The sequence below is a fragment of the Myotis daubentonii genome, chromosome 1 (genome assembly GCF_963259705.1).
Source record: "Myotis daubentonii chromosome 1, mMyoDau2.1, whole genome shotgun sequence".
NCBI classification, from domain to species: Eukaryota; Metazoa; Chordata; class Mammalia; order Chiroptera; family Vespertilionidae; genus Myotis; species Myotis daubentonii.
The window spans coordinates 32,849,574-32,874,948 of record NC_081840.1 but is presented as its reverse complement, the minus strand read 5'-3'; the positions used below and the strand labels follow the sequence as shown (position 1 = coordinate 32,874,948).

The window sequence follows — 25,375 nt, the reverse complement described above, 5'->3', positions numbered from 1 at the left end:
ACTCTGCAAGCTTTTGGTCAAATCCCTACTCCCTAGTCCTCAATCCCCACTACTCACTTAATTGTTACCAATATTTGCCTTGACATCATTTGGATAATTACATTATACCATTATCTCAATTTCTAATCAGTCACCACAAGAATCCTAGGTTAGCCTGGCCGATGTGCCTCAGTGGTTGAGCATCAACCCATGAACCAGGAGGTCATAGTTTGATTCCTGGTCAGGGCACATGCCCAGTTTGCTGCTCTATGCCCAGTTGGGGGTGTGCAGAAGTCAGCTGATTGATAATTCTCTCTCCCTCTCCCTTCCTCTCTCTGAATCAATAAAAACACATTTTTAAAAAAAGAATCCTAGCTTATCCTTCATTTCCCAGACTAATCCCATATGGCTCTGTTAACCATGTCCTAACCTTATCTCCCACTCCTCCCAAACTCCTGAAACCCTTCCACTTTGCTCTCAAGAATTCATGATTAGTCAGCAGCAAAACTGTCCTCAGTTTTTCTCTAAACATTTCCTTCACTTTCTTACTCTGAGAGGACCTAAGTCTTTTTTGAGGACACTGTAGTGCTCTCAGGTAGCCACTCTCTTCTCTCCCATGTCCCTCGTACTAGTCTGGAGATGACCCTCCAAAATCTTGGGGAAAATGATTTCATTATAGAATTCTGTACCCAGCCAAATTATTATTTAAATGTGATGATAGAATAATGACATTTTTTTATACATGAAAGGACTCAAAAATTATCTACCACGCATCCTTCCTTAGTGAGCAATGAAAGATGCCATTTACCAAAGTTAGGGAATAAAAAAGAGACAGGGAATCTAGCACAGGAGAGAAGTAAAGGTAATTTCCAGGATGACAATTGAACAGCACATCTAAGAGCCACCCCAGATGGGAGTAGTTCTTTTTACATAGGCACCGTCAGCCCTCCAGGCTTGCCCTCAGGATGTGCTCAGGATAGAAACCCTTTTCTTTTTTGTCTTCCTGAAGGGAATGCCCTTCTCATTTATCTGTCTAGCTCCAATTTGGCTCACAGTACCTGAGTAAGTTAACTTCAGGCCTGACCATTTCAAAGGAGTGAGAATCAAATCGTGGGAGATAGAGACAAGGTATCAGGGAAATAAAAGAAAGAAGCAGGCTAAGCAATGTGGGAGTTAGAATTGAGAGGAGCTGAAGTTTGACTGAATGTGGAAAGTAATGGAGAAAGAGATGTCTAAGGATATCTCTCAGATTTCTGGCATGGGCCACTGGGTCATTTATAGTATCATTTATGAAGATAAGAACTCAGCAGAAGGTGTTGGTTCAAAATAAAAATGAATTCCGTTTTGGATATGTGGACTTTGAAGTATATCTAGATGGACAGTTCCTAGAACATAAGCCCAGAATAGAGGTTAATTTATTCATTCAATACTCTTATCTACAGAGATAAATAAGACTCACTTCCCTATATTACACTCAACCACTGAGTATAATAATAAAAGTGTAATATGCTAATTAGGCCAGACGTCCTTCCAGACGACCTTCCGGATGAAGCCAGGGCTACGAGGGCAAATTTTGTGCATTGGGCCTACTAGAGTAGTCTTATAATAGGGAAGACAAATGATTATAGTCTAATAATTGGGGAACAAATAATTTATAATGTAGTATGATAAATGTAACAGTTCAAATATGTGCAAGGTTCAGTGATAACTCAGAGGAGGCAGCGGTCTGCCTTGTCGGGTGGGGAGTGAGGGTCAGCAAATATTACTGGAGGATTGAACTAACAAGGAATTTGATTGGCAGACAAGGCAAGAGAGACTACAAAGGTACAAAGGCATATACTGCATATTTTACTTAATGTACAAAAAATAGCTTACTATTATTCATGCATAAAGTACACAGACGAAAATGAAACTGAAGAGACAGGCAAGTGTCAGATCCTAAAGAATTTGGAGTTGTAGTTGAGGCAGTGAGAAGGCACTGAGGTGTTTGAAAAGAGTCAAGGTAGTCCTGCCGGGGGGGCTCAGTGGTTGAGTGTTGACCTATGAACCAGAAGGTCATGGTTTGATTCCTGGTCGGGGCACATGCCTGGGTTGTGGGCTTGATCCCCAGTGTGGGGCGTGCAGGAGGCAGCCAATCAATGATTCTCATCATTGGTGTTTCTATTTCTCTTTCCCTCTCCCTTCCTCTCTGAAATCAATAAAAATATATAAATTTGAAAAAGAAAAGAGTCAAAGAATAAAATGGTCCCTTATGCTCTGGATATTGTTTTTTTATTTACCCCCTCTAGAACAGTAATTCTCAATACCATCCATCACAACCCTCTCCCCTTTTATATATAAAAAAATTCTAGATGCTCCCTTTACTATCTGAAATGAAATTCCTAGAGGTACTATGACCTACCTGTGATGGGCTGCATAATGGTTCCCCCAAATATGTCTATATCCTAATCCTTGGAACCTGTGAGTGTTAATTTAAATGGCAAAAAGGACTTTGCAGATGTCATTAAGTTAAGAATATTGAGCTGGGTAGATTATCCTGGTGGACTCTAAATGTGTCATGGAGGCAACGAGGTACCATCTCACACCTGTCAGGATGGCTGTTGTCAACAAACCAACAAAGGACAAGTGCTGGCGAGGATGCGGAGAAAAAGGAACCGTCGTGCACTGCTGGTGGGAATGCAGACTGGTGCAGCCACTATAGAAGACAGTATGGAGTTTCCTCAAAAAACTAAAAATGGAACTCCCATTTGACCCTGTGATCCCACTTCTAGGAATATATCCCAAGAAACTAGAAACACCAATCAGAAAGGATATATGCATCCCTATGTTCATAGCAGCACAATTTACCACAGCTAAGATCTGGAAACAGCCTAAGTGCCCATCAGCAGATGAATGGATTAAAAAACTGTGGTACAGCCGAAACCGGTTTGGCTCAGTGGATAGAGCATCAGCCTGCGGACTGAAAGGTCCCAGGTTCGATTCCGGTCAAGGGCATGTACCTGGGTTGCGGGCACATCCCCAGTGGGCGATGTGCAGGAGGCAGCTGATCGATGTTTCTCTCTCATCGATGTTTCTAACTCTCTATCTCTCTCCCTTCCTCTCTGTAAAAAATCAATAAAATATTTAAAAAAAAAAACACAACAACTGTGGTACATCTACACAATGGAATACTATGCTGCTGTAAAAAAGAAGGAATTCTTACCATTTGCAACAGCATGGATGGAACTGGAGAGCATTATGCAAAGTGAAATAAGCCAGTCAGAGAAAGATAAATATCACATGATCTCACTCATTTATGGAATATAATGAACAACATAAACTGATGAACAAAAACAGATCCGGAGACAGAGAAGCATTGATCAGACTGTCAAACCTCAGAGGAAAGGCAGGGAAGAGTAGGGGTAAGAGGGAGAGATCAACCAAAGAACTTATATGCAGGCATATAAGCCTAACCAATGGACACAGACACCAGGGGGGTCAGGGCATAAGTGGGGAGGGTAGGGGGGAATGGGGCGATAAGGACACATAGGTAAAACCTTAATTAATAAAGGAAAAAAATTAACTGTAAGGCTTTACAGACATTCTATACAAAAATATAAAATAAAAGAATGAATGAATGAATGAAATAAAAGAATGAATGAATGAATGAATAAATAAATAAATAAATAAATAAATGAGTCGTGGAGGGAGACCTCAGACAGAAGAGAAGAAGGCATTGTGACCACAGAGGCAGAGATATGGCCACAGATCAAGGTAGGCTAGCAGTCACCAGAAACTGGAAAAGGCAAGGAGTGGGTTCTCCCTGGAGCCTCTGAGTGACCATGGCCCTATTGACACCTTGATTTTGACCCACTGAAACTAGGCCTCCAGAACTGTTAGTTAATTTCGGTTGTTTGTGACAATATGTTCCAGCAGTCCTGGGAAACTAAATCTACTTATACATAAATAATATGGTACAGTAGAAAAAAGGAGACCCAAAACCAAAGTAAATGCTGTTGGTTATATGATTTTTCTAAATGGTGAACAATTTTTGACAAAGTTCCAAACAAAACAAAATATACATTTCATGGTAGTTACATTCCTTGAAAATTTAGTGTATATTTAAACAACCATTGTTTTCTTAGCATCTACCAAACTGTGCTTGACACACAGAGGGTATTTAATAAAAGCTGGATGCATGGGCTATGAATGGATGGATGTATTAGAGCTACAGAGAGATTCTGTTTTAAAAGTTCCTAAATAGCCCTAACTGGTTTGGCTCAGTGGATAGAGCGTCGTTCTGTGGACTGAAAGGTCCCAGGTTTAATTCTGGTCAAGGGCATGTACCTTGGTTGCGGGCACATCCCCAGTAGGGGGTGTGCAGGAGGCAGCTGAATCGATGTTTCTCTCTCATTGATGTTTCTAACTATCCCTCTCCCCTCCTCTCTGTAAAAAAATCAATAAAAATATGTTTAAAAAAAAAACAAAAAAAATTAAAAAAAAATTTTAAAAAGTTCCTAAATAAATAAATAAATGTTCCAAATTCAACACACAAGGCAAAAATTATGTATAGTCAAAATTACCTTTGAAAGTTTCTTATATAGGCCCTGGCTGGTTTCTCAGTGGTTAGAGCTTTAGCCCGAGGACCAAAAGGGTCTCAAGTTCGATTCTTGGTCAAGGGCATGTACCTTGGTTGCAAGTTCCACAATCCCAGTAAGAGCTGGTGCGGGAGGCCACCAGTTGATCTCTCTCTCTCTCTCTCTCACATTGACGTTTCTCTCGCTCTCTTTCCCCCTCCTACTTCCCTTCCACTCTCTCTAGAAATCAATGGAAAAAATATCCTCAGGATTAAAAATTTTTTTTCCCCTATATAGTTTATAAAATAGTGTTCAACATTTACATGACCTGTTGGATGTCACTAACATACCATTTCTCAATAAGGCTGAGAGCCTTTTTTTGTTTTTGTTTGTTTGTTTGTCAAGCCTTAGTCTGGGCACCATATAAACAATACGATTGCTTCACGGTCATGATGAATCTCATTCAGCCCTGCAAGATGCTCTCACTGAGAGCACACAAGAACGGAACTGATCAAAAGAATATAGAATCCTTTTACATCTCATGTGCAATGTGAGCACTTTTCATGTCTGTTTCTTCTTGTCATTAGTGAGCATGGTTCAGTAGACCCACAATTAATTAAGTGGGCTGATTTTGTGACCCCATCTTCAGTGGACTGGTGTTCTTGTCACATCCTTTTGCTAATGAGTAGTTCTCAGTTGAGCTTGATTTTTCTCTTCCAAGTGCATCGACACATTTCTGGTTGTCACAGGTCCACTGGCAGCTAGAGGATAAAGGCCAAGGGTGCTGCTGACCATCCCACAATGCTCAGGACAGCCCTGCACTACACGAATGATCCAATCCAAACATGTTAGTCGTGGCAAGGCTGAGAAACCCGGGGCCAGGTTATGTGTGTGCTTTGCTCATGCAGTGACTCCTTCATACTGTTGGCCTTGACGTTAGAGAAGTGCTTCCTCGAGCAGAAATTGAACATGATGTTCTTGAACTACAGGGAAAGGATGGGTGTGAATCTCTGTAGGTTAAACATATTTTTAAATTAACCTGCTATTTGATTTAATCAAAAGTAATCTCTAGGCACACATGTGTGCATAAATGTGTACGTATGTGTGTCCTTGTGCAGGAGGGTGTGGAGTATTTCCCATCTATTCTCTCCACTTCTAGTCTCATTTCTCAGAGCTAGCAACGTAAAACGTTTTTGTTTTTAATTCTTTTGGTGTTATCTTCCTAAATCTAAATAATATTCTTCTACTTTTGTTTATTGATTTAACAGATTATCTGTTGACACTTCATTACTAAAGGTCAGGATTTAGCTTGGGTATACTAATTCTGCTTTCTCCTTTCTAATTTTCATTTGTATTTAATGTCATTGATTATTTTGTAATTCTAAATAATACATTTAAATCTTTATTTTTCTTCCATGTTCTTGAGATAGTACCTCTCGATGCTCTGCTATATGTGGTTATGAGTGCTCCCATCATTTCTTTCACCTGTCTTCCTATTTTCCACAGTCTCTGCTGTACTCTTACACTGACAAGGTCTCTATTCTCTAATCATATGTAAGTTGTTTTTGTTTTATCTATAAGTTGAGTCTGAAACTTGAAAACTAATGAATAATATTTATAGGATCTGATTATATAAATATTGTTCACTTCAGAGCCAAGCAGTAGATTGGGATCCCAGAACCCCTTATGTATGAGTTATCACGGCCTCTGTGCCATTTGAAAGGAGGATATTCCTAGTAGTCCAGTATTCTTTTTCTTTTTTCTACATTGAGTTCTCTAAAAATATGCCACATTTAGCTGATAAACTGACATTTAAGTACCTATTAAGAAAGATGAAAAGTGGCAATATAATTGCATAATAGACATTCAATAAATGAATGACCTGCATGACACTCTCAGCGAGAAAAAAGGTGAGAGAAAAATGATGGAAAACACAAGAAAGAAAAGAACTTCGAAAAAATAAGAGTGCATTCCAAATGGCCAACTTTCTGAGAGTTGAACTGTATTTGACTAACTCATGCCCCTCAGTCCAGATCCAAAGATAATATTGCTGCTGCTGAAGCTTGGGCTTTGTACTGTAACCACAGTTTATTAATTGTCCTGTTTCATTGAGGGGAAAATGCAAAGCAGACAGAACACTGGAGTAACTAGCTGGAAATATTCCACTACTTCATGGGAAGCAGCTTTCCAAACGATTCCTGTAGAGGCCAAAGTCTTGGTCTAGCCAAAATAGCACTAAAGTGTACCTTGATGGTACATTAAAGAAGAAATTTTCCCCCAATTTACTTCATTAGGATTTATAGCCTTTCTGCCGCCTCAAAAGCATAACATTGATTTCTTAAATATAAAAAAATTATTTCCTAAAATAGATTGCTATGACTGCTTTCAGTTATTTATTTAAGGGGAATTGTGCCAGGTATTGCTTATGTGAATTCCTGTAAAAGACTGAATTCATTTCATAATTTTCATAATTAATGTTATTCCTAATCTGTAGGAATATGCTTTTAATGTGATTGATCATTACCACATCTTATTCTGATATCAAAACATCTTTCACTTTAAGATATTAAAACGTTGATCATGTGAATGAGCAGCAAAAGTATCCCTTATTAGTAAACAAATTGATACTTAAATTGCTAAACACCAGAGAAATTAAAAACTGCGGCTTAAATAAACCTTATCAGATATTTGGTGGAAGAAACCAAACTGTTCAAGTGATATTGTATTGAAAAGTAAAGTTTTACCACTCTGTTACACTCATTGTAGAGTATTTGAACCCCCCCCCTAAAAAAGGAAGACAAAGAAGACTACATAATTGTTTGTTTATAATCTATTCCACTGTTTTTGTGGTTTGCTTTATAAATCATATTTGAATCCTATTTCTTTACTTTATATTGACATTTTTATGTTATTATAAACATAGTTTTTAATAGCTACATATTATTTAATCAGATATACCTATCATAATTTACTTAATTACTTTACCATTGTTTAGCACTTAAGTAGTTTTTTATTGTCAATATAAATAATGCATGATGAGCATCTTTGCATATAATGATTTCTCTGGTTTTTGTCTTGTTTCCTCAGATGCATGCTCCTAGGGGTCAAATGTTATAAATATTTTAAAGGCTCCTTGTCCAAATTGAAGTCCAAAAATCAGTACCAATTGATACTGTTTCCAGTATCTTAAGTGTCCAAATGACAGAATTTTAAAAGTATTTCACTGGTGTTGATTTGGTTTATATGTTGAGATGATTCAGAAAACCATTAAAAAGTGAATATGTAGAGATAAAGCATTTGACTGACTGTACATATTTTGGTTCAGCCTCACTGTTAAACCAGAAGCCATTGTTCATATTCACAATGTCTCAGATGTGGAAAAGGGCGTCTGATTTTTGCAACATAGAAATATGATGCCAGGGACAGAACTGAATGACTAGCCAGACATGCTGAGTTGAAAGATAGAGTTAGGATTTGAACATTGTACTCAGCCTCAACTTTATAGTGTAAGCCCTTTTCACTGTAAATTTGGGAGTGTGCTGCATTTAGAGGTATTTTCACAAAACTAGAAAAGAGAGAAATTTGAGGTTGCTAAAATGTATGCCACTATTGTCAGAAGTTGCAGTTACAGCTGTCTTATTGTGCTGGTTTTTAAATTATATTTTCTGCAATAATAAAGGTTGTGTTCTAATTAAAAAATTAAGAATATACTTTTAATTTACTTAAATTTTGATAGCTGAAATACAAGTTCTTTTGGGATCTTTTAATATGATTTTGCTTTTGGGAAAGTTATTTGCTTTTTATGTTTATTAAATCTATAATCTATACTTGTTTATGCTGTTTAAAAATAAAATAAACCCTAGTTAAACTTTTTGATGAGTATTATCTTTTTTTAAAATGTGTTTTTATTGCTTTCAGAGAGAGAAAGGGAGAGGGAGAGACAGAGACATCCATGAGAGAGAAACATTGCACGCCTCCTGCTGGGTATCCAGCCTGCAACCAGGGTATGTGCCCTGACCAGGAATCGAACCCAGGACCTCCTGGTGCATGAGTCAGTGCTCAACTACTGAGCCACACTGGCCTGGCATAATGAGTATTATCTTGATGACATGCTCACCAACTGAGAAACTGATGCAAAGTAGTTCATCTTAAAAGCAAGTTATTTGAACAAAACAGAAATAGACTCATAGATACAAATAACAAACTGGTGGTTGCCAGAGGAGTGGAGAATGGCAGTGTGGGTGAAACAGGTGAAGGAGAATAAGAGGTAGAAACTTCAGTTATAAAATAAATAAGTCATGGGGATGTAACATACAGCATGAGAAATGTTGACAATAATATTGTAATAACTTTATATGGTGACGGATGGAAACTAGACATATCGTAGTGATAATTTTGTAATGTACAAAAATAGTGAATCGCTGCATTGTATACCTGAAACTAATATAATAGTGGATGTCAACTCTAATTCAATTAAAATAAATTGCATTAAATATAAAAATAAAACTAAGTTATTTGATATAACACTGAAAATTCTTCTTGCTTAAAATTCTTGGAAGGAAAGTTTTTCTTAAGAAAGACTATATTTAATTATACTATAAAAGAGGGATGTTGCCCTGGCCAGGTGGTGCAATTGGTCAGAGTATTCTGGTATAGCAAAAGGTTGTGGATTCAATTCCCTGTCAGGGCATGTATGGAAGGCAACAGATCAATGTTTCTCTCTCACATCGATGTCTGTCTCTCTCTCTCTCCCCTCCTCCCCACTTCCTATCTTTAAAAAAACAAACAATAAAACATCCTTGGGTGAGGATTTTTAAAAAAGGATGTAAAAAATAAGCAATGATGTTTCTTTAATCTCATGCCTTGTAGTGACAGATCAGAGACCTTCTGGACACTTGGGTCACATACACATATATAATAAAACTAGAGGCCCGGTGCACAACACTTGTGCACTCGGTGGTGGGGGATGTTCCCTCAGCTCAGCCTGCATCCTCTCGCAGTCCGGGAGCCCATGGGGGATGTCCTACTGATGGCTTAGGCATGCAGGGAGTGGGCCTAAGCCAGCAGTCGGGCATCCTTAGCGTTGCTGCGCAGTCAGGAGAGGATCCTGCTACCACCACTGCACTCCCCAGCTGTAAGCCCGGCTTCTGGCTGAGTGGCGCTCCCCCGTTCAAGGGCTAACTGTATAGTACTTAAAATCAACCCCTGTAAAATGATTACTGAAGTCTTTCCTTGTTAAAGCATGAAGTTTCCTACTTAAAATCAACTTATATATCCCCAATTCAAAACTAATTTGTCTTTCCCTGTTATGTTTGGTAGGATGTAAATAGCTGTATCATCCAAAAAGTTTGTAAATTCTTTGATCAACTCTGATAATACAGTTAAAATCTTAAATGTATACTTGGCAAGAAAAGTTAGTATTTTTGTTCTTAATTATTAAAACTTACTTTTTTCAGCATTTCACTGTTTTCTCTTAGACCAGTGATGGTGAACCTTTTGAGCTCGGCATGTCAGCATTTTGAAAAACCCTAACTTAACTCTGGTGTCGTGTCACATATAGAAATTTTTTGATATTTGCAACCATAGTAAAACAAATACTTATACTTTTGATATTTATTTTATATATTTAAATGCCATTTAACGAAGAAAAATAAACCAAAAAAATGAGTTCGCGTGTCACCTCTGACACGCATGTCATAGGTTCGCCATCACTGTCTTAGACCATGTTGTTATAACATGTAAAGGCCATAGATGGTATTTAAAGTCCTTATTTTTACATACCTTGGAAGTCTTACTTATGAAATAATAGAAGAATTTTTTTGTTAATTTAGTGGCAGTTTAAAGAAAACCCATAGATAGCTTGAGGGGGATGTATGAAAACTTGCTTTAAGAAATGCTGAGCCATCTCTCTGACTCAGTGGGAGATGTGTGTTCCCACCAAGCCTTGGGATTTGGTGGTGTGCTGCTTTTCAGTATAAGAAGTATGAGGTTAAGCACTGTCCACACTGTAGGATTATACAATGTTTTTACTTTTCTTATTTTTACCAGTGGTGCCACTAGTTAGAGCATGAAGCTACATGGGTTGAGGAAAAATGTAGTGCTTTCATGAGCCATTGAATTTTCATCTGTGTCCACATTTTTTGAACATATGAAATGAGAATGTATGAAAGGAGATGAGAGTAATTTTATACTCTTTTATGATGAAAAAAGAAAATGTATGCCTTACTAATTGTGGGATAAGGGTATTTTTTTCTATCATGAACACAGTGTCATTATCCTAGGTAGCTGGAAAAGTAAATGTTTCTGAAAGTATGATACAACTTTCATACTTGAACTTTATTTACATATGCAGTTTTCAGAAACTTGCCAACAAAAACTTACATTTGGACAGTGCAGTAGGCAAGTAACTGTTTAGTGAGAAATGGGGTTTGTTCTTGAGTAATTATTCCATTTGGATTAATGCAGCCTGGGTGGTGGTTAGGCAACCTTGGGGTTTGCTAAGCTCTACTTCTTCTAAGAGGACTCTATCCTTGCAGACCATAAGTCTTCAAAAGTGTCCCAAAAAGTGGTTACTTCTACTTTAAATTTAGTGTGACCATCCAATAGCTATAAGGTAGTAGTGGAATAACTTTCTTCTCTTTAAGACTTGGCACACAAATAGTTCTGTGTAAAAATGAAAATTACAATTTCTCTTAACAGCTGTGACATCTTATGAAGACCTTGGACTCTTTGCATTTGGATTATGTGGAAAGGTAATTTTTTCTTCTTGCTATGTCCAAAATCCAGAGAGGCATATTTTCCTTCTCTTTCCAGTTAGAAAAGACAAGAATATATCAGGGAAAGAAATTAGAGAAATAAAAGGAAATTAAAGACAGAATGATGGGAACAGGAAGTGGAAGAAAAGAAATCTCTTTATGCCCTTCCTAAAAATGCATCAATAAATTTAATTCAACACTTAAATCTTTTAGTACTTTTCACCCTAATGAAGGACAGCAATGACTTGGATAATTTTAAAATAGTAGCGGTGGTCTATTTTAAGTTTTCCTTATTAATTTTGATTATATTCTCTGAGTATATCCCCCAAAAGACAGGAGAGTAGAGAAGCATTGGATTAAAATTATACCGTAACTAGAACTAGCCAGTTTTGCTCAGTGGATAGAGTATCAGCCTGTGGACTGAAGGGTCCTGGGTTCGGTTCTGGTCAAGGGCACATGCCTGGGTTGCAGGCTCAATCCCCAGTAGGGGGCGTGCAGGAGGCAACGGTCAATGATTCTCATCATTGATGTTTCTATCTCTCCCTCTCCCTTCCTCTCTGAAATCAATAAAAATATATTTTAAAAAGTTATACCATGACTATTTACAAAACGGCTAATTAGAAGATCATAGTATTTAAGAGCTTAACAGTGCTGCAAGATTTTGTAGCTATCTCCTCATTTATAGGTGAGGAAATTAAGGCCCAGAGAAATTGAGGGGCCTATTTGTCCATAGTTACTTAAAGGACTCTAGACTCTAACTGCTTTTTCCTCCTCAGAATAAGAGAACTAACAGCAATATTTGTTGGGCATTCATTTGTGATAGGCATACTAAACTAATTTAGCAGGTAGGGAAACACTGTCTTCTTCCACAGGTGATCAGGAGGTAAATATTGTTAGTGCCATAGTACTTTTTTTTTTTAATTTCTCAAGAGTTATCATACTTATAAAACCTATTTTCATATTGGTTTCAAACAGGCCTTTTTATTTTTATTTGTAAATCTTTTTTTTATGGTTTTGCTTGTTTATTTTGTTTTCAACTCTAAAAGAATACTATATTTTTAGATGGCTGAACTAATTTCTAAGGCAAGTCTGGAAGGAAAAAGATCTGTGTAATAGGGAAAACACCTATATTTACATTCAAATTTACTTGGTTGTTAAAGTACTAAAGGGATAAAGTACAAAAGTGCAAAATGGAGAATAGTTACTTAAGGGTAAAGGGTTTTGTTACTACCCCAGTAACAGTTTCTCTTTCCTAAAGGTCAGAATGTTTGGTAGAATCATGATCAGTTTCCTCTATTCAGTTTAACCAAGGAGGAAAAAAATGTTAGTTACATAAGAAAACTCTCCAATTAATTGAATATGTTCTATAACATGACTCTAAGTATCATCAGTATTATTTCCCATTAGTATTTCCTGAATTCCTTGTATAGCAGGAGGGTCTAAATGAGGAGCATGGATTATTGAATCCCCTTTCCTAGAACTCTAGAAGAGTTGCATTATCATTTTAATGTATGCACCTGGTACGTAGTAGGCAGGTACACAGATAGAGGGCATTTCAAATAGGAGTTGTTTGTCTGCCTTTTAAATATTTCCTCTTCATTTTCACAATTGGGTTGAAACTTTCCTATTACCTGCTTTTCAGATATAATATGGATAGTGATATTATATATGATAGGATAACATTGTTCTGAGAATTAAAGAATATTTTTGAAATGTTTTTTGAAAATTTTAAGGAAGATTTTTTGAATTGTCTCTAAATTGATTTATTTACTAACCAAACAAATATGTCTTGAGCAAATACCACATCATGCACTGTGGTAGATTAGATAGATAGATAGATAGATAGATAGATAGATAGATAGCCTTTCTAGATCTTAAATGTTAAAAAAGAAAACAACGGAAAAAATAATCACCAATAAGTTGATATTATTACTTTTTGCAAGATATTAATATAAAAAAATCCATTATTATATATGACTGAAAAGAAATCCAGTTATTATGTATGACTGATGAAAGGTAGTGTTTAAAAAAAGTTCAAAATAGTCTTTTCACAAATAACTGAATTTTGAAACTAATTTTTAAATGGGTTGATATGCAAAGTTTTTTATTTTTATTTTCTGGAAAATGTTAGCGAGACGATGACCACATTTTCAAAGACGTGTCTCAATTTTCCTGTCATTAGTCCTGCTCTGGAGACTCCAAGGCCTCGAGGCCTCAGTAACTTAGATTGTTCCCAGGATCGGTAAATGCTGTGCCACTGATGGATTCCTGGAAGGGTGATCTGTTTCCAATCTGTGTAGGACTGCATGACCCTAGGTAGTTCGTCAGCTCCAACATACATTGGGGGTGAAGATCCACCAAGATTTGTTTGAGTGATCGGAATGCCCAAGTGGAAGGAGAATGTCTTTCTTCCTAGAACATCTGGTTACCAAGAATGGTTCAACTGCTGTCTTGAGTTTCCCAGGAGTCTCATCAAAGATCACAAGCTAGCAGCCTGCAGGCTGAACTTAGTCCTCAAGCATATTTTGTTCAGTTCAAATCCTTTTTATTTTTAACTGATTGCTAACTAAGAGTTACGAAATTTTAAAGAATTCAATTTTGACTCTCACAAATTGGAAGATCTAGCAGCATTGGGTCCACATGCCCATATGCCAGCAACTAACCAGAGCTGAGTAGCAGCTGCCCCATTTTGAGAGGGGAGGAGTTCACCAATTCTATATATTACCGATTCCAGAGAGGAAGGGAGAGAGAGAGACAGACAGAAACATCAATGATGAGAGAATCATTGATCAGCTGCTTCCTGCATACCCCCCACTGGGGATCGAGCTTGCAACCCAGGCATGACCAGAATCTAACCCGGGATCCTTCAGTCCACAGGCCGACGCCCTATCCACTGTGTCAAACCAGCCAGGGCAGATACTACAGTCTTTGTAACCTCCCATTGTCTTACACTCAGCCCACTGCATATTATTGAGTTTGAAACGTTGCTAAATTTTCAGGTTTGAGGATTCTAAAGTTCCCTGCTCTAGATTTTTATTCCCTGGGACGAGAGATGTGGAAAGCCTTGATGTATGAGGGGTAATATATTCAGAAGACTGTATCATTTCCTTTTAGGTAGTACAGCATTGGCAGAGCACACCTCAAGCTGTCTCAGTCTACCTACTAAAGCAGTGTGGTAAACCAGTAAAAATGGAGAATGAGACCAGATAGATCCAATTTCATTTTTTTGGTACTTTGATAACCACTGATTACTAGCTTTTTAACACTTTTAACTGTTAAAAATGGCTGCCAAGAAAACTTTCAAAAGTATTCTTTATAGTAACCATGGAACTATTAAAGAAAGGCTTTTTATGTAATGATTATTAGTTTTATGTATTACAAATGGCTGGCAAAGTTTATTCTTTCCAATTTTTCTGGATTTCTGCATCTGTTTTTTAGTAGTAGTTATTGGATTTTAATAAAATACCAATTTTTTATATTATTTCCTCTTTCATCTTCTAAATACATTTGTTCTTTTATAGGTGGTGGTGGCAGGCACCATAATAATCCAGAATATTGGAGGTAAGCAGTGGAAAGTACATGGTTTATGTATAGATGTGATGGAAATGATTTCCTCTTTTGGTTTCTTGCCGTACCACAGGTCTAGCTGGAACCTGAACCCCTTTAGACACAGGTATCCTCAGAAACCTTGCGTGTTGTCCTCATTACTCTTTTTTTGTAGGTTTTTTAAGCAGCCCTCCTGGACAATAACTTCTAAATCAGTTCCAGGTAAACCCTTTATTTCAGTCTTGCTATTAGGCCCACAACACACCTCTAACACATTTGCGTTCTGTAGTTGTGATAGTGGTGAGGTATTATTTAGAACAGCGGTCGCCAACCGGTGGTCTGTGGACCACTGATGGTCCATGAGGTCCAAAAGGTTGGCGACCGCTGCTTTAGAAAACTCTCCAGGTGATTCTGAAATACTTCCCCTCCACTTTTGTCCTACTCACCCCCATTAGTGGGGACTGCTTTAGTGGGGGTGGTAGTCTATGAGCTGTGAACATTCAGGTGTAGACAGTGGCCTCTTATAGCAGAGAAAAATGACCAAGTGGTTTAAAAAATAGACCTGAGAAAAACATTGTCACATTTATCTGTTATCTTGTTCCCATCAAAAAATCCCATTATCAAGAACCAAAATTAGTGTTAATTAGAGATAGCTACACATTTAAATACAAAATATGGGAATTATATATGTTGTAAAGAAGTTACATAGTGCTGAACATGTTTTTAGCATTGACTGGAGTACTAAGTTAATGCTATTAGTTTAAAAGCAGCAATTTTCAACCTGTACGCTGTGTTTAAATTCTTGAATTTAAAAATTCAGGAATTTTTAAAGCATGCAATACCTGGCTATTTAGTCAGGGCACTACCCTCTTTTCCCTTAAATTGTCAACTTAAAAAAAAAAATGACAACAGTCAACACAATAGCTGTCCAGTGTGAATGAATCAAAATTATACCTATTTTTTGTCAGATCAGCAAAAATTATATTTTTTGGTGTGCCTCAGAATTTTAGTTATTAGTTTATGTGTGCCATGAGATAAAAAAAAAGGTTGAAAATGGCTGGTTTAAAGGAATATACACAGAGAAGGTTGACATGCACTTTGGGTCTTACACAGGATTGTGTGGTCAAAGGAAATTTTAATCTTATATGTAACAGTTCAAAATAATTGAAAGATGACAGTTTTAATAAAGTTCAATTCTGATACTCAAGATCTGAACTATTGCACTTTAAGCATTATTCAACTGAAGTCTATCTTTAATGGGTTTCTTGGTCAAGGAAAATATTAACATTCCCTTGGCTACATTTAGTGAGAGCTAAGCAAATTACCCAGGTTATCTTATCCTCCCCCGAACTCTTTATTATTCCATTTTACTGATGTGGTAACTGAGAGTTAGAAGAGATAAACCAAAGAAATTATGTGCTTACTAGAGGTCTGGGGCACAGATTCGTGCACCGATGGGGTCCCTCAGCCTGGCCTGTGCCCTCTTGCAATCCAGGACCCCTTGGGGGATGTCGGACTGCTGGTTTTGGCCCGATCCCTGTGGGCTGAAACCGGCAGTCCGACATCCCCTGAGAGATGTAGTAGTGGCAGGTGGCTGGGGAGGAGTCTGAGCCTGGCACTGAGCCGCTCCCACTCATCCCGGCCCTGCTGCTCCTGCAGCCACTGCCACTCAGTAGCACTGCTGCAGACGCCTGGCACCCGTTGGTCAGCTGAGTGGCACTCCTGCAATGGGAGCGCACTGACCACCAGGGGGCAACTCCTGTGTTTAGCGCCTGCCCCCTGGTGGTCAGTGCACGTCATAGTGACTGGTTATTTGGTTGTTTGGTCGCTTAGACTTTTATATAGATAGATAGATATGCATAACCCATAGACCCAGTAGTGTGGTGTAGGCCTTGCAGGGGGTGGAGGAATGGGGAGGGAGAGGGGCTGAGTGCAGAGGGTAAAAGGGGGGGGATATCTGTAATATCAACAATAAAAAATATATTTTCAAAAGAGTTAGTGGCATTGAAGAACTTGCTCATGATCCACATAGCTAAGTTGTAGAGCTAAAGATTTGAATTGAGCTGAAGAGCCCAGTATTTCATCTCAGCTCTATATGATCAGGAGTCTTGCTTCTACTTATCCTTTGTAACTAATTTTAAGTCATTCCTTGAGGCACATTATTTTCTCACTCCAAACCTTAGTTTCCCCACCCATTCAAAAGGAGGCTTGGTCCAGTTGAGTTCCAAGAGAATCTTGGAGGGAATGACAGCCTATGAAGACCAGGCATTCGGGTATTTTGGAGGAATTGCCTTTTCCAACCTAATTTTGTATTTGTAGCTTATTTTTGTGACTGTCTGGATCAGACAGTGACTCTCCATTGCCCTACAAATAAAATACTTCACTATGGCTTAAAAAAATATTAACATTCCAACAATAAATTATAGTTGCCATTGCTCTGGAAATCCTGAACATTCATGTTTTTATTCTTTCAATGTTCATTGAAACAGATATTATTGAATGAGAGGAATGCTTTCTTGGATGTCATACAAAATAATTTCTTTCTAACAAACACTACTTTACTCTTCAGACTAGAATTCAGTAAAATAAGTCTCTTCCTTTAGGAATCTATATAATGTCATTGATTTTAAGATCTTCTTTGGATTAATTTATTTTATTTTAGCAAATACTTATTGATTAACTGTACACTTGGTCTCTAATATGAATGTATACTTTGTTATTTTCAGTCCATCATTTTCCTCTCTATGTAATTAGTAAGCACCATCACATTTTTTCTTAGATTAGGTTGAGCTATTTTTTTTTTAAATCATTTTATGTAGAATTTCATTCCAGGAATTTGGATCCAATTTTGTGACCCTGGCACAATGCCTGCCTGCTGTTGTATTCTCTATATCCTTTACCCTAATCCCTGTTCTCTAATCTTGTATGTAACTGTTATTGAACAGGATTCTATTTTAGCCCTTGCTGTTACTAAAGTTATCTCTGTATGTGCTTTTCTCCCCCACTACATTCAAGCTCCTCCAGGGCAAGGATTATGTCTCATTTCACTTTGTACTCCCAGAACCTAGCACAATACCTGAGGCTTGATGAACCTTTGTTGAACTGATTGGAGCTGGATATGATTTGTATGGGCTATTTCCAAGTACTTTTAAGTGTTATAGGTATATTTATCAAGAAGAGAAAAGGGGCCAAGCTGGTGTTGCTCAGTGGTTGAGTGTCAACCTATGAACCAGGAGGTCATGGTTTCATTCCCAGTCAGGGCACATGCTTGGGTTTCGGGCTTGATCCCCAGTGTGGGGTATGCAGGAGGCAGCCGATCAATGATTCTTTCATCATTGATGTCTCTCTCTCTCTCTCTCTCTCTCTCTCTCTCTCTCTCTCTCTCTCTCCCCTCTGTCTCTCTCTCTCTCCCTTTTTGAAATCAGTAAAAAATATGTATTAAAAAAAGAAGAGAAAAGGGGATTGCTAGATTGATTGCTCATTTTAAAGATATGAAGAGCTGAACATGAAAAAAATAAAAAGATGATAGACTAATTCAGTATTGTTCCAGAAAGCAGAGCTGGTTCTGATGGGTCCACAGTGAAGCTAGATTGGGTGCATTTGGAATACCTTTGTAAGTAAGCTTTGTAATAATGGAAACGACCCACACTCTTTGAAAATGCTCCTTATCCCTGAAAACATTCAAACAGAGCTGGTTGGTCAAATGTCAGAATGTTCTAGGAAGGATTCCTCCATTAGGTGGCAGATAAATAATCAGTTCTCCCAACTCTAAGTTTGTTGATTTGCTTGCTTGCTTTGTTTTAGAACCTTTAAAAAAATGACTTAGAAGCAATCACAGCAACTTTTAATGTCCCCCAAATTCAGAAAAGCAGGTGAGGCTTACTTAGTTTTAAAAGAATGTCTCTATGATTTTCTTTACATTGGTTAAAAGTTTATTTATTGACAGTTCACTAAGTAATAATTGAAACACATTGGAGAGCTTTTTGTCTCAGCCAGGTATACACAAATCATTACCTAATTTCAATTGAATTGGAAGCTTGTTCTTGTGAGCAGAACACTGGACTGGAAGTTACACACCTTGAGCTCTATCTACTCCAGTCTCTGTCATTGGGTAGCCCTGTGTCTTAGGGAAGTCCCTCCCTCACTCTCTTTGCCTCAGTTTTCTCTTTGTTAAATTGCTGGGGGTAGGATGGGAGGCAGGGAGCTTAAGGTAACTTCTTACCTCAAAATTCGATTTTTACTTTGGTACTTTGGGAGACATATTAATTCTTTCAGAACATTAAAATATTTTTATTATAGGAAAGTTCAGTGGGAGGGTTATGCTTGGTTTAAAAGATGATTTGGTGCCCTAGCCAGTTTGGCTCAGTGGATAGAGCATCAGCCTGGGGACTGAAGCGCCCGGGTTCGGTTCCAGTCAAGGGCACATGCCCAGGTTGCGGGCTTGATCCCCAGTAGGAGGCGTGCAGGAGGCAGCTGATCAATGATTCTTTCTCATCATTGATGTTTCTATCTTTGTCTATCCCGCTCCCTTCCTCTCTGAAATCAATTTATATATATAAAATTTGGGAAGGAGACAACCAAGATGGCGGCATAGGTAAACACCTGAATTTGCTGCCACGCACAACCACATTAAAACTACAACTAAAAGACAAAACAAATATCATCCAGAACTACGGGAAGGCTGGCTGAGTGAAATTCTACAACTAGAAGGAAAGAGAAAAGCGCATTGAGTCCGGTAGGAGGTGCAGAGGTATGGAAGTGTGGAGGTACGGAGGCGCACACGAAAGGGCTGGCAGCTGGGTACACTGTTGTCTTTTTCAACCGGGAGGGAGATACAAACTCCCGACTGCTCTGAACTCCAGTTCCGGGCAAGAATTTGGGGACCCAGACACATACAGAGAGAAACTGGACTGTCTGGCATCGGGCCAGAACGTGAGGGTGGCTTTCTCTCAGAGGTGCTTGCAGCATTCACTGTTCCTGCGCAGGGCTGCTAGACACAGACCCCGGGACTGCTCTGAGGCAGAGCAGACTGGCAGCCATTGTGGTTTGCTCCACCCTGGTGATTCCCTGAGACCCCAACCAATTTACAACCCCACCCAAGCTGTGTGCAGAGGCTTGTGCATATGAATGGCCTGGCCTTTCTCTGCCTAAAAACCTGGGCAGACTCAGTGAGCGCCAAAGCCCCACTGAAGCAAGTCCTGCCCCATAAGGATGTCTCCAGCAGAGAAGTTCTCCCATTGCAGACACAACTGGTCCTCACAGCCAATTGGCCTGGAGGTCAATTCCTCCTAGTGATACCAAAAGCAGTCAAGGCTTAACTATAACAGGACTGTGCACAAAGCCCAAAGGTGTGCACCAAGAGTGTCCACCTCAGGTAATTAACACATTGTATGCAGGAAACGTATTTATACATTCTACCAGTGTAGTAGAGCACGGGACACGAACTAATACGTTTTTTATAGACTAGCGGTAGAATGCGGGTAACATATAAATACGTAAACTAAAGTTATCATAATTTTACTGAACGTTGCCATTTGCGCAAAAAAATAGCAAAAATGGCCCGCGCCACCTGTTAGCGCGTGATAAAAACTACCCGCAAACAATGTGTTAAGAAGGCTGAGCCACTGGGCCTTATAGGACACCTAGCACACAAAGCCATTCTATTAACACAGGGAAACAGCCAAAATGCAGAGACAAAGAAACAGGTCACAAATGAAAGAAATGGAGGAAAGCAAACTACTGGATATAGAGTTCAAAACCACGGTTATAAGGTTACTCAAGAATCTTCTAGAAACCTCTGAGAAATATAGTGAGACCCTCAAGGATATGAAAAAGGACCAATTAGAAATTAAGCATACACTGACTGAAATAAAGAATAATATACAGAGATCCAACAGCAGATGAGAGGATCCTAAGAATCAAGTCAAAGATTTGAAATACGAAGCAGCAGAAAACACCCAACCGGAAAAGCAAAAGGCAAAAAGAATACAAAAGTATGAAAATAGAGCAAGGAGCCTCTGGGACAGCTTCAAGCGCACGAACATCCGAATTATAGGGATGCCAGAAGAAGAGAGAGAGCAAGATATTGAAAACCTATTTGAAGAAATAATGACAGAAAACTTCCCCTACCTGGTGAAAGAAATGGACTTACAAGTTCAGGAAGCGCAGAGAACCCCAAACAAAAGGAACCAAAGAGGACCACACCAAGACACATCATAATTAAAATGCCAAGAGCAAAAGACAAAGAGAGCAGCAAGAGAAAAACAGTTACCTACAAGGGAGTACCCATACGACTGTTAGCTGATTTCTCAACAAAAATTATGCAGGCCAGAAGGGAGTGGCAAGAAATATTCAAAGTGATGAATAGCAAGAACCTACAACCAAAATTACTCTACCCAGCAAAGCTATCATTTAGAATTGAAGGTCAGATAAAGAGATTCACAGATAAGAAAAAGGTAAAGGAGTTCATCGCTGCCAAACCAGTATTATATGAAATGCTGAAGGGTATTCTTTAAGAAGAGTGTGCTGAGCCAGCTCAGCCAAGGGTTCCAGAAGCCTGAGTGAGGGCAATGAAGGATGGAGAAATGACAGACAAAGAGAATAAGCTGGGTCTAGGTGGATCTTCCTGTGCCTGGCTGAGGCCATGGAGAGAGATCCAGAGGCAAGCTGAGCCTTTATTTTACAGCCAGAGGTAAACTAGGTAGTAGTCACCATAGTTACGATGTTCTTGTGAGTTTCACTTGTTTTGGCAGCACTTGCTGCACCTCCCACAGCCCATTAGCTACCTAGGAAGGACGGAGGGAGCATCATAAAGTCAAGCCTAATTATGCTAAGAGGACTGTGCCCTCTAAGCTGGGACTTGTTTGTGGCTTTGCCAACAGGTCAGTCCCAGGCTTTACCCTATAGCCGCGCCCTACAGAAGAGGAAGAAGAGAAAGGTAAAGATAAAAATTATGAACAACAAAGTGGCAATAAATACATAACTATCAACAAGTGAATCTAAAAATCAAGTGAATAAAAATCTGACGAACAGAATAAACTGGTGAATATAATAGAATCAGGGACATAGAAAGGGAGTGGACTGACAATTCTCAGGGGGAAGGGGGGGTGCGGGAAGAGACTGGACAAAAATCGTACACCTATGGATGAGGACAGTGAAGGGGTAAGGGCAGGGGATGGGGTGGGAACCAGGTGGAGGGGAGCTATGGGGGAAAAAAAGAGGAACAACTGTAATAATCTGAACAATAAAGATTTATTAAAAAAATAATAAATAAAAGAAAAAAAAGATTCTTTAAAAAAAAATATGTTGGTGTTTTGTTAGGTATCTTTAACAAATCAGCAACTATTGGTCTAAAAACTTTCATAGATGCTATTTCTTGTCAGAAAAGGGGAATCACAGTTCTTGGAACTTTAGGGGAGCCGTTGAGCCTTGGAGGTTAATGACTAGGAGCTCCAGCTTTAAGAAGTTCCTTGATTGATATAGGCTGGGTCTTTGTAAGTCCTAAGCAGCTAGACCAGGGGTCCTCAAACTACGGGCCCGCCGAAAACATTTATCTGGCCCGCCGGATGTTTTTGCCACCGCTGCCTGTTGCTTAGCAGCCGGGGCCCGCAGTGCGCATGTGTGGAATGTGCGCTGCACTCTCCGACTCCCCTCCTTCTCTCTGTCTCTTGACTCCTCCTCTCAGTCTCGGGTGTGATCGGAGGAGTCATGAGCTTGCCTGTGCAGAGCCTGCTGCTGCCTGAGGACCGAGGTAAGAACAAGTTAGGATTTTTTTTTTTGAAGTTAGGAGGTCTATTTTTTTTTATTTTGCAGTTAGTAGGGCCTTTTTTTTTTTTTTTTGAAGTTTTGTTTTTTTTTACTTCAAAATAAGATATGTGCAGTGTGCATAGGACTTTGTTCATAGTTTTTTTTTAAAACTATAGTCCGGCCCTCCAACGGTCTGAGGGACAGTGAACTGGCCCCCTGTTTAAAAAGTTTGAGGACCTCTGAGCTAGACCATATATGCGTGAGAAGAAACACTTACTTAGGAGGATCTTTAATATGTTGTGCATATGACTTATTTAATGTTATTTCTACAAAGTGGATTTTTTGTTATTAATTAGAAATTCATTGGATACTTACAAAGTGTTTAGGATCAGATTGAATTTGTATACTTCTTCCATGCCTATCTGCATATACTATAATTCAGATAGCATTTTTTTGAAAGATAGGATGTTCTGTTATAGACTTTGTATAAATGGTCTGAGTTTTTGCAGTGATTGTTTAGAACTGAAAAATAATATAATAGCTTCTACCTCGGTCAAGCGTTCCACTAGTCACTTTAATTATACTTACCGCAACTCTTCAAGGTAGATGATCGGACCCTTGTTTTATAGAGGCAGAGATCAGTGCTCAGGGGTATAAGTAACTTCTTACCTTTACCCCTTAATCAAGCCAGGACTCAAACCCCACTCTGTCTGTCTATTCTAAAGCCTTAATTCTTTCTGCTATGATATAGTAAATGTTTGAAAAGCTGTGAAAAGATTAAATGTCGAGGATTTTAAAATCTCCTTGGGGACAGGAACTATGTGTTTTCATAACCTGACCTAGTTTCTGGTAAAGGAACTCAATAAATAATATTTGTTGAGTGAATGAGACAGTTAAAAAAAAAGTTCTACTTAAAAGCCTAAGATTGTGCCTCAAAGAGACAATTTTATATATTATATAAATGATATAAAGAGACCTGAAAGCCCATTGAATGATTTGTAATTTAGAATTATTTAAACATTAAAAGGTCAAATGTATTGAGGAGAGTTAGCTCTTATGTGAAATAGAAAATAAGGTATTTTGAAATCTGTTTTCAGATTAGGTAATTATGTCTTAGATTAATGCTGCTTGACTCTTTTATTCTTTGTAACATTTAAACATGTCTCAGTTTTCTTGGGATTCTATGCCCCGGATGAATCTATGAGGTAAATGGAACAGAAAGACCCTTACCAGCAAAATGAAGACCCAGTTTATTCCCTACATCTCCAGATTCCATAACTCTAGGTAACTTGCTCATTGACTTACATCCTTAGTATCTAGCACATAGTAGGCATTTAGTAAGTAAGACTCATTATAGGAAGGAAGGAAGGCATAAGACATGGAAGACAAGAAGGAAAAGTCATTTACCTGGCGTGATACTCCTTTAGGAGGAAAAGAGTGTTGATCAACTGGGAAGAGAAGACCGCAGAATATATTAGTGAACATATAGTTTCTTTAGGAAAGAATCTACTTTCAGAACTTCACAGAAAATCTTGTTTCCCCCAAGATCAATCAGGCACCAAGTATGTTATTGGGCACTAATGTGTCCTAACAAATTTTGTGGAAAAAATCTGGTTTTGAATAATCTCTAAACTTTATGATAGAAAAAAATGTGACTCACTAAACTTAGGGCTTTTATTCTAAGGTTATTGGAACCCTTGCCTTTGGAAAATGGAGAGCCATATAGTAAAATACTACTGAAAAGCAATTCCTGATCTCTTCCCAGCACTAAAGAATTAGGGGCCTGAAATAGGCTAGAGCCAGAGATAGCCCCCAAAGCTGCCCATTTCCTCAGGAGCCTGAGTGGTGTTTGCCGAGAGTCATTGCTGTTGGGACACATAGTCGGAAAAGCGCCTGGAAGTTTTCATATTTAATGCTGTTATGGGCAAGAGAACTCTGGCTTAGAGTTTGAATTTAGTAAAAGGATTAAGAACTGTAATAGCAAATAAGTATAGGTGCTTTCCACATAGTTCCTCTAACTGTGTTGCATAATGAAGTTCTTTTCTTAAGAACCAAGGTAAGTAGTTACATGGTTTCAATTCATTTGAACTCCTGAGATAGACCACCCAGAAGGCTAAAATATCCCTGCAAATCAAACGGTAAACCCCAAATCATCGTTAGTCAAGCTAGAGAAAGTCTATTAACTATGAACTCTTACAAGTATGTGATAAAAGTTAATTGATGTTATTACTGGTTTCATATCTTGCCCAACTCAAAATGTGGAAAGGTGAGTGGCTCCTAGGCATATGTTAAATTCTTATTTTGCTCTTAAAAATGTGAAGGACCACTATGGATAGCATATTCTTTCCTTAGTTCTCTAAAACCCCAAACCTTTAAAGGAGATTAAAGGTTGAATTACTGCTACATGTTGTGAAAGGAAAACCCTAAGCATTAATAGTCTTACCGAGACCTCCTGAAATAGGTAGAGTGACCCAGCTTCTCTAGTCTGGCACGAATCCCACTAACCTTATTCTAGCGGCCTCAATTAACACCTCAGTTTGGGAATCTAAGTTTTAAGAGAAACTCAGCAGCCCTTTTATTCCTCAGGCAGCCTAGTTACTAAATCTCATTCATAAACAGACAGGTATAAATAAGGTCATTTTCAGTTGAGAACTATAAACATTTTAAATTCTCAGTGTTTTTCAAATTTATGATTTAATATTAGATAATTCTGAAACTATTTGGTCTTTTTTTTTCCTTTTTTTCTTTTGGTAAGATAGTGAAGTTTTTTAGATGTACTAGTTTGTATTGTCT

At 38.4% G+C, this 25,375-nt stretch overlaps 1 protein-coding gene across 3 annotated transcripts in view; it reads left to right on the top strand.

The window, feature by feature from the left end:
• The window catches only part of SLC38A6 (solute carrier family 38 member 6), a 65,504-nt gene that overhangs the window by 6,086 nt on the left and 34,043 nt on the right, over window positions 1-25,375 (top strand). For 2 of the 3 annotated variants that reach the window (XM_059694280.1, XM_059694297.1), the window contains exons 4-5: window positions 11,235-11,287; window positions 14,812-14,851. In XM_059694280.1, the coding sequence (XP_059550263.1) occupies window positions 11,235-11,287; window positions 14,812-14,851 (93 nt within the window). The remainder of the gene's footprint in view (window positions 1-11,234; window positions 11,288-14,811; window positions 14,852-25,375) is intronic. The other variant, XM_059694289.1, reaches the window with a different exon arrangement.